At 33.4% G+C, this 9,846-nt stretch overlaps 2 protein-coding genes across 2 annotated transcripts; both read left to right on the plus strand.

Moving 5' to 3' along the window:
- The first annotated feature begins 748 nt into the window (after positions 1 to 748).
- On the plus strand, positions 749 to 2,649 carry LOC18024088 (pectinesterase 1). Its single transcript, XM_006407032.1, has 2 exons — positions 749 to 1,838; positions 1,976 to 2,649. The coding sequence occupies exons 1-2, from the start codon at positions 749 to 751 to the stop codon at positions 2,647 to 2,649; spliced, it is 1,764 nt and encodes a 587-aa protein (XP_006407095.1).
- A 6,204-nt stretch (positions 2,650 to 8,853) lies between these two features.
- LOC18024089 lies at positions 8,854 to 9,845 on the plus strand. Its single transcript, XM_006407033.2, has 3 exons — positions 8,854 to 9,188; positions 9,301 to 9,425; positions 9,531 to 9,845. The coding sequence occupies exons 1-3, from the start codon at positions 9,018 to 9,020 to the stop codon at positions 9,667 to 9,669; spliced, it is 435 nt and encodes a 144-aa protein (XP_006407096.1). The 5' UTR covers positions 8,854 to 9,017; the 3' UTR covers positions 9,670 to 9,845.
- The last annotated feature ends 1 nt before the right edge of the window (position 9,846 follows it).

Here is a 9,846-nt window from a genome sequence, read left to right on the forward strand (position 1 = left end):
TTTAAACCAGCATTCTTTGAATATGATATTTCTATAAACGATATTTATAGAACTTAGACTGTCCTTGTACATCCTTAGTATTCTGCAAGAAACTGATCCCAAAATTAATGTAAAATCACCACAATATCTCATCAACTATATAGTATCACTCCAATCGTAATCCCAAACATTCAAAGTTTCCATAGTAAAAACACGAAAAGCCATTAGAATCAATACTGTATAAACGATAAGATCTTCAATAAAATCATGATGTAAGCATAAGTGGGCATTAAAATGTTCAATCAAAGAACCAAATATATTGTGAAGATTTCGTGCATTAAAATCCAAACAATACAGATCTAGCACAAATAACTCAACAATAAATTATTATTTGACATTGAAGACGAGAAAAATTGATTTTTAGTGCATTAATATTCGACCTGGTTTAGACGAGACAATTGATTTGCCCTGATTAATGAGAGAGTGCATATTCGACCTAATATTCTAATAGAGATATGGTGAAAGACTGAGGAAAAAACTACCTAATGGAGATAGGTTTAAATTAATTAGTGACAGAACATAATGAATCACCACTTCCTTAAAAGAACTTGCGCGAAATATTCACATTCCTCTACTTATATAATTCAATCATCAACACACCCACATCATAAAACCATTGTTCGACGAAACAAACAGAAACCCTAAAAGTTTCACACAAAAAACAAAAAGAAACCCTTGAAAACGTTGATTTTGTTTTTTTTTTCGTTTTATGGATACTCTGAAGGTAATCAAAGGATATTTCAAAGTAGATGAAGCGCAAGATGTAGAGTTGAAGAGAAAGACGTGGAGGCAGTGGCTTTTAGTGGGAATTTCCGTCGTGGCTCTGTTGGCGATTACCATCGGCGTCGTTGTTCATAGCCGGAAAAACAATTCACATGGTTCAACACTGAGTTCAACTCCAAACTTGACACCAGCCGCTTCACTCAAGACCGTGTGCAGCGTGACTCACTTCCCTGCTTCTTGTATGTCAAGCATCTCTAACATTCCATCTTCCAACACGACGGATCCTGAGGTTCTGTTCAGGCTTTCACTGAAAGTGGTGGTCGACGAGCTCGCTTCGATATCCACTTTGCCAAAGAAGCTCTCCGAAGAGACAGACGATGAGAGTATCAAATCAGCGCTTGGTGTTTGTGGAGAGCTTCTAGACAACGCGATGGATAGTCTCAACGAGACTGTTTCCGCCATGGATGTCAGAGACGGGAAGAATATTCTGAATCCTACGAAGATCGACGACCTCAAGACATGGCTCAGCGCAGCCTTAACCTACCACGAGACGTGCTTCGACGCGCTCGACGAGCTACGCTCGAACAACAACATGACGACGACGGAGAACTACGCTAACTCCACAATCTCGCGGAATCTGAAATCCGCCATGAGAAACTCCACCGAGTTCACTAGCAACAGCCTCGCAATCGTCGCCAAGGTACTCTCTACCTTGAGCGATTTTGGGATTCCAATTCATAGGAGACGGTTACTCGGTTCCAAGCCGTTCTTCCCACGTTGGGTGTGTCCACGTGTGCGGAAGCTACTTTCTGCGGAGAATGTTACTCCAAACGTGACGGTGGCTGCTGATGGCTCCGGCGACGTCAAAACGGTTAACGAGGCCGTGGCAAAGGTTCCGAGTAAAAGTAACACCATGTTCGTTATATACGTGAAAGCTGGTACGTATGTAGAGAATGTGGTTATGGACAAGAGCAAATGGAATGTTATGATCTACGGTGACGGAAAGTCCAAGACCATTATTTCCGGCAGTAAAAACTACGCCGACGGGACTAAAACTTACGAAACGGCGACGTTTGGTAACTCCCTCTCTCACTTATATTTCTCACTCCATTTTATTTGGTTAACGCTGGTTTATATTAAAGACATTAAAAGTTTGTATACAACAATGTTATGGAACTTTTGTTTATGATTTTCTTACGTGTTCCTCACGCAGGTGTTCAAGGGAAAGGATTCATTATGAAAGATATTGGAATCATAAACACAGCCGGACCAGAGAAGCACCAAGCGGTTGCGTTCCGGTCAGGATCGGACCACTCGGTTTATTACCGATGCTCATTCGATGGCTATCAAGACACTCTCTATCCTCACTCAAACCGACAATTCTACCGTGACTGCGACGTCACCGGAACAGTCGACTTCATATTCGGAAACGCAGCCGTCGTTTTTCAAAACTGCGATATCATGCCGCGTCAGCCGTTTTCGAAACAGTTCAACACTATCACCGCGCAAGGCAAGACCGATGATAATCAGAACACGGGAATCTCAATCCAACGGTGTAGAATCTCCGCCAAAGGAAAGGTAACCGCTGAGACGTATCTCGGCCGTCCGTGGAAGAAGTATTCGACGACTGTGGTTATGCAGTCGGAGATTGGGCCGATCGTGAATCCCGCTGGGTGGGTACGCTGGGATGTCGGAGTTGAGCCTAAGAAAATACTTTACGGAGAGTATAGGAATTTTGGTCGTGGATCGGGCTTGAGTCAGAGAGTTAAATGGGCCGCTTACAAGCCCGTTATGTCTGATGCCGAGGCAGCGAGGTTTACTGTTGCTGCGTTTATCCAAGGAAACAAATGGTTACCAGCGAGTGGAGTTCCAAATCAGCTCACTTAGTGACTAGAATTTCTTCTCTCGTAACCGTATTATTTGGATTTAGATTATTTAAGAAACGTTCTTTTGTTTAAAATTATTATTATGTTATTTGGAATTAGATTATTAAAGAACAATACTTTTATATGAAAAGATAATATTGTATTTGGATTCAGTTTTCTACTTTAAAAAGGATATTTCAATACAAATACAATGTTTTAGATTGGGATCGATACAAGTTACAGTATAGTTTGCCATTTAGACGGACAATCAATGACTACATATATAGTAACACTGATAGTGAGTTTTGCTATTTTTCGGTAATTATTGTGCACTTATGCCAGTGATTTCAGAAATGATAACATTGAGTATTCAAACATCAAGAATTCCCTTAATTAGTGTGCATGGTATGCGACTGGACTCAAGCTTAACGGTGGCTAAAGATAGCATGGGCGATTACCTCACGATCAATGAGGCGGTGGGAAAAGTCCCCAAGAAAGAAAGTTCGAAATTCATCATCCATGTCAAAGAAGGCATATATAGAGAAAATGTAATCGTTGACCGAGACAACGTTGCAATGTTTGGCGATGGGAGCTCCAAGATGGTAGTCCGGTAGCTTGAACAGGTTGGACAAACCACATTACACCACATTACACCACATTTCAAATTGTCACATTTTGTAAGTGAATTTAAATTTTAGGACATTAGAATTGAAATGGTCACATTAAAAGACTGAAATAAGAATAAAATAAGTAAATTTATAAAAATAAACATAATAGATGCAAAATATATGCAAAATATGAGCAAAATATAACAAAAAATAACATAAAATGATTCATCATCGATTGAACTTGCTTGAATGTCTTCGAAGAGATGAAGAATAAAAACTTTCTAATCATCTAAAAAATTTAGAAAAGATAATTAAGGTGCTGACATTTTCTTTGGCCGAGTTTTTTTACTAGATATGATAAAGCAGTTTTTTTCAGAGTACTATGTAAATTCTGACCAAAAAGAAACTTAAACTTAGAAAGTAAAGTAATCAAAATGACTTTAAAGATAATTCTAGGCAAGCAAACAAAAAAGTTTCAGAGGTTTAATGTTTATTCGTCGTTATTACCCAAATAATGAAAGAAAAACTTTGGTTCGAGTACAATTTAGTCGTAATTGGAATGTTATATTGCATTTTGATGAAATTATGTAACTTTTGTTCTCATAATAGGACATAGACGTTTTCTTGCATTCTCAGCAAAAAAAAAGTAAAACAATTATACCTTTGCAGCTAAAAGGTATAAAACGTCAACACCACTGCGAAAAATAATTTAAACACTCATATCCTTTGCCAAAGACGTGTCAGTGTCTTTGTGGCATGTGATTGTATACACGGTACACCAAACATTTACGTTGCTAAAGACGGCACGGGAGATTACCTCATAAATAGTAGTAATAACGGGAGATTACCTCATAAATAGTAGTAATACTGATTGGGAGTTTTGCTCTTTTTTCTTTACTTATTGCACTTATGCCAATGTGTATCAATTTGCAACTCCTCGACCATCTGTAAGTCAATCACTACAAGAAAACATGCCATATTCCTACGAAAATTCCTACGAATGTATTTGGTATGAATATTTTTCACCAATTTCTTACGCAATTATGACGAAAAATAAAAGTGGTAAGAAATAGGTAAGAAATTTCCTACAAAAAGAAAATGTCAAAAAGTGGTATGATATATCCAACCAATAACCTACTAAATTTATATTCGTAGAAAATACGGTCAAAATTTGGTAGAAAAGTTGTAGGATCCAATTGACTGTTACATTGGTGGAAATTTCGTAGGAAATTGTCCTACGAAATATTGTTTGTAGAAAAATCGTACGAATTTTGTAGGAAAATATGTCTTTTAGTTTGTCCCACATCGAAAAGTTAAGAATTTAGATGAAGAAACTGCACTATAAAAAGAACAAAATTAAAATTTTCTACGGATTTCCTACAAAATATCGTTTGTAGAAAAAATCGTAGGAATTTCGTAGAAAACTTATGTTTTTTTATTTGTCCCACATCGACAATCTAAGTTAATTTAGGTGAAGAAGTTGCTCTATAAATAAGAGTCTTCACCTTCTCTCCCTCTAATTAATAATTACTTAGTCAAATTTTAGGCTCATAGTAATTATTGAATTTATTTTGTTTTTTGTATATATTTCATTAATCAAATTTATAATTAATTTATATTTTATTTTAAATTCAATTTCTGATATTAATTTAGTTTTTGATTTTTATAAAATTATATTGGTAGGAAATTGGTAAGAAATAGTAGTAAAAGATTAGTAAAAAAATCGTAGGAAATAAGTATGTGATGTTTCGTAGGAAATTGGAAAGAACACTAATCGATAAAAAATAGTAATAATTTGGTAGGAAAGTTCTACTAAAAATTCCGTAGGAAAAAGATCCTACCAACATTTTCGTAGGAAATTTCCTACCATTTTCTTACCTTTTACAATTTCCGATGGCCGATTTCCTATAACAAAATTTTGTAAGAATTTGGTAAGAAATGACTGTTTGCTACGTTTTTCTGACGATATTTTCTGTAGGTTTTCGACATGTTTTCTTGTAGTGAATTCTAATGTCCCAGTTTTATATAATCAAATATAATTTTGTATCAAATATTTTTAAAACATCAAATTGATTTTATCTTAGTGAATCTCGTGACTTTTCTATTTAAGTGTTGTTCAATGCATCATTAATATTTAAGTATTGTTCAATGCATCTCATGACTTTTCTCGTTATTATTGCGATTGGGGTACAAACGGTACCGTCACTAAAGACAGAACAGGAGACTACATGACAATCAGCGAGGCAGTGGCAAAAGCCCCCGTGAAAACAAGTGCAAGATTCTTCATCTACATCAAAGAAGGCATCTATCATGAAAATGTTATCGTCTAATGTGATAACGTGTGAACGTTTGGAGACGGTAGAACAAAGACAAAGGTGTACGGGAGCCTTAACAAGATAAAAACATCAAATTGATTTTAATCTTAGTGAATCTCGTGACCTTTCTATTTAAGTGTTGTTCAATGCATCATTACTATTGAAAGACTGAAATAAGAACTAAATAAATAAATTTATAAAAATAAACATAATATATGCAAAATATATGCAAAATATGAGCAACACATAATTAAAAAATAACATAAAATGATCATGTATGATCATCGATTAAACTTGCTTGTCTTTAAAGAGATGAAGAAGTTAAAACTTTCTAATTATCTGAAAATTTTAAAGGTAATTAAGATGCTGATTTATTCTTTGAAGAAACGGAGAGAGGTGTGATCAATAGCTCAACTATTGTCACTAAAACCTTAGGTGGCTTAACAAAACAAGATGGTTAAACCAAACATGTATTCCATACGACAGTTCAAGTTAATTCCATTGTGATAATTACTGATAAGTGATAAAGCCTAAAAACAAAATTAAGTATAAGGATATCTCAAGCTCTATTATATTTTAATTTTAAACGTTACTTTAGAGTAAAATTTTCTCCAAATGTCACTTACTTTTAATTCCAAAATAGAGTAATAATGTTACTTCTTAGTCTATATTTAGAAATTGAATAATGCTATTTTTTACTGTGTTTTATAGTTGATTTTTTATTTATTTATACAACGGTCCTTTGAATTTTAATTATTTTTATTTATGATTGAAACAAACAATAAGTATTTGTTGTTTACCTGACCAAAAAAAAATATAGAAGATAAAGGTAGTTGCTGATCTCATTTCCTCGGTCGGTTATGCCTTTATACTGTACTGTAACTATCTACCCCTCAAACACGAGATTGTTAATGTTATATAACCTCAAGGGATAGACCAATAAGTAAGACTTTTAAAGTGGTGTTTGAAGAACTGTATCTATATCCATTTACAACTAAATATTAATTTATTCCCCGATATCAATCATAATTCTCAAGCAGAAAGAGGTGAAAGCCACTAAATCATTCCTATGTGCTATAATGACTAATGTAGCGATTAATAACATTGACTCTTCATCTCCTTCACCAAACTGTAAAGCTAGATCACCGATATGAAAAAAAACACCTGCACAGAAGTATAAAACCCTAAAAATTACATAGTGAAGGAAAATAGAAACACGATTAGAGAAACTATAATAACTACTATTGAACTTTTATGAATGCAAAAATACTTTACGAGCTGGTTGATTGATCGGAGTCGAAGAAACCATCTCTTCAAGTTTCCGAAGACGCACTCTTGCTTGAATAACAAGTTATACTCAAATGAACACTTGGGCCTTTAATGGGCACATATATTTTATATAACGGGCTTTAAATTAGGCTAACATATAACTTCTTAGTCTAAGTATTTATCAAACCTAAATACGCATTTGTTTCTCGGTTCCCAGCTCATTTACCTGCATTCACTCGTACTCTCGTAGACGTATGTTTCTACTATTGTGTCATCTCCAAAATATAATAGGTTACTTAAGAAGATAACATTAATAATTACATTTTATAATCATACTTGCTTATAAAAAACTTAGAGATCGTACGATATTGATAAGTTAGGCCACCACTACGCCATGATATAAGTGGACGACGATCTAGAAAAATGATATTAAAAAAAAACTTGATTGACGTATATAACCTCCCAGCCTCCTGAAACACAGAGACCACAAATACTTAATTATAGTCTTTTATATATAAAACCGAATAATTAATTAGCAACTATTATCTATCAATACTATATTATTCATTTGACAAAAAAATGATTGTGAATTTTTTAATCGTTTTGTTAAAGCGATTCTGGAAGTTTGCTCCAGCGTTTGTGACCTACCTTGATCTATGATTCCACCATTTCGAGTTTTTCTATATTATTTTTTTTGGTTAAAAATTTCTAAAGTCGTTAATGACTCAAAAACTAGTGAACATTTGTGGTTTTCATTCAAGTAAACAAAATAAAGATTCGTATAAGTTTATTTAATTTTAATAGAGGAATATTCGTTGGCATGTATAAATTGGTATTAATTTGTTAGTTAACGAAACCAGCGAGGTAATACTACTCTAGAACACACCATACTGACGTTGGAAAGAGACGACGACATTTTCCGCGCAACTGTACGACGATGTCTCCATGTTTAGCTAACAATTAATGATTAATCTCTCGTCCAATCATATTATTAAAATATACATCAGTTATTGACATTTTGAAAGAAAACAAAATTTTACATGTCACTAGATAGACGGACATGTCACTAGTGTCGTTTAAATTTTTTTTTTTCACATCTATTTAAAAAATATACTCCATTAGAAACTTCATATATCCCTAAAAGGCAAAACTATTAGTATTATTAATTTAATTTAAATTTAAATTAGGGATGATTTCAAAATTTAAAGTACTAAATTTCTATTGAAAACCTAAAACGATATATTTTTATTTCAAATTATAAGAAGATTTAACTAAAAATGGAGAAATTAAAAAAAGTAAGGTTCTTTTTAAAGGTATCATTTATATATAAACTAAAAATAATTTAGTCATGTAAACTAAACAAAAAGATTGAAATACATGTGACACTGTATTCAAGAAATGTAAAGATTGAAGGAGATGTGAAAACATTTTATATTTTGAAAAAAAACTCCAAAACATCTTATGATTTTAAACAAAAAAAACTAATCTCTAGTGGTTTCTTTTTCCTTTAACGAATCATTTTTATTAAAACACTACTTTTATTTTTGTCAACAAGTTATAGACAAGTTATAGACTTATACTACGTTATGTTGTGTTTTTAGTTTTAGTAAGCGAGTATATAAATCCAAATGGCAAATTCTGTGATTCAAAAAAAAAACTAATTGGAGGTACCTCATAAATATTTGATAAGGAGGTGGTCTTCTCATCTCATGATGAAATATGTTAAAGCATTTTATGTACAAATGAAACTGCGTAAACGACAAGTGAGTATTATTTTCTTTTAAACAACACCAGTTAATACTCATACATGAGTAGACATATATGCGCATAAATTCAACGATTACAGGGGAAAAATTGACTGGCCAACCTTTCATTAGAGAAAAAGAAAGAAGAAAAATGAACCATTAGAATTTTGTTTTACTAAGATAATACGAAAGTAATGACCCCACGACAAAGACATTTATAAACTTGTTAATAAGATGACCACTCTTTTTCGGCTATTATATTATTTGCATCTTGTGTCTATTTAAACCCAATAAAACTTTTGATAAAACTAAAAGATTCAGTCAATCATCGGATTTATAAGTTTTGTTTTGCCATAATTTTATTTAAGTTCTTGGGACCTATAAACCAAAATTTTTGTCCCAAACAAGAAGAGATCAAAGTTTCTTCTGAAGAAAAAGAAACACATAGAGGCTATGGCATATTCAACTAAACTTTGTCTTCCTCTTCAAACACCATGTTTTGTTCCAAAGACAGTAAGACTAAGATCAAAGACTTTGATGCTTCAACAGAGTCAAATTCAAGTTAAAGTCAAGCAAGTCACAGATTCACAGCCTCAGCCAATCCGATACTCCACCAAGAACACTGTACGATCCGTTCTTCTTCTTCTTCATCTTTTGTAGAACTGGGTCTTGATTTTCTTGAGAATCTAGACAGGCTATTTGGCAATTAAAATATGATTTTTGTTTCCTGAAACAGCTATTTGAAGATCCGACACAAGGGATCATATGTTACACCGATGATAATGGAGAGGTGATATGTGAAGGGTACGATGAAGGTCCTCGTTGTCCCCCAGAGAGTCCAATGGTAGCTTCTTACTCAAGGTATGATAACCTCCTAATCCTAAATTAAATGTCATCAGATCGATCTTGTTTCTATGTTTTTTGATTATTGAATTTGGTAAAAAAATTATATAAAAAAAAAAACAGAGAGGTGGAGATTCTTGATCTTCTGCAAAGAAGTTATCTCGATTTGAGAGATGCAGAGAAGGGTGATAGTCAAAGACGAGGAATTGCTTCAAAACATGCGATAATGATGATCAAATGGAGCAGCTTTGACTTCCTCTAAACCTCTCTTTATTTTATTTTTTCTTTTCAAAATCAAAATCTGTTCTCTCTTCATAAAGGCCTCTTGAATAAGAATGTACAGAAAAAAAAAAGGCTGTAAAAGAAGCAGCGATTTGCTTCTTTCTTGTTTCACTTTTGTAAGAACACAAACATGAATATATGTCCCAGATTCTGATTT

The sequence above is a fragment of the Eutrema salsugineum genome, unplaced genomic scaffold (assembly GCF_000478725.1).
Source record: "Eutrema salsugineum unplaced genomic scaffold, Eutsalg1_0 scaffold_13, whole genome shotgun sequence".
Classification (NCBI taxonomy): Eukaryota; Viridiplantae; Streptophyta; class Magnoliopsida; order Brassicales; family Brassicaceae; genus Eutrema; species Eutrema salsugineum.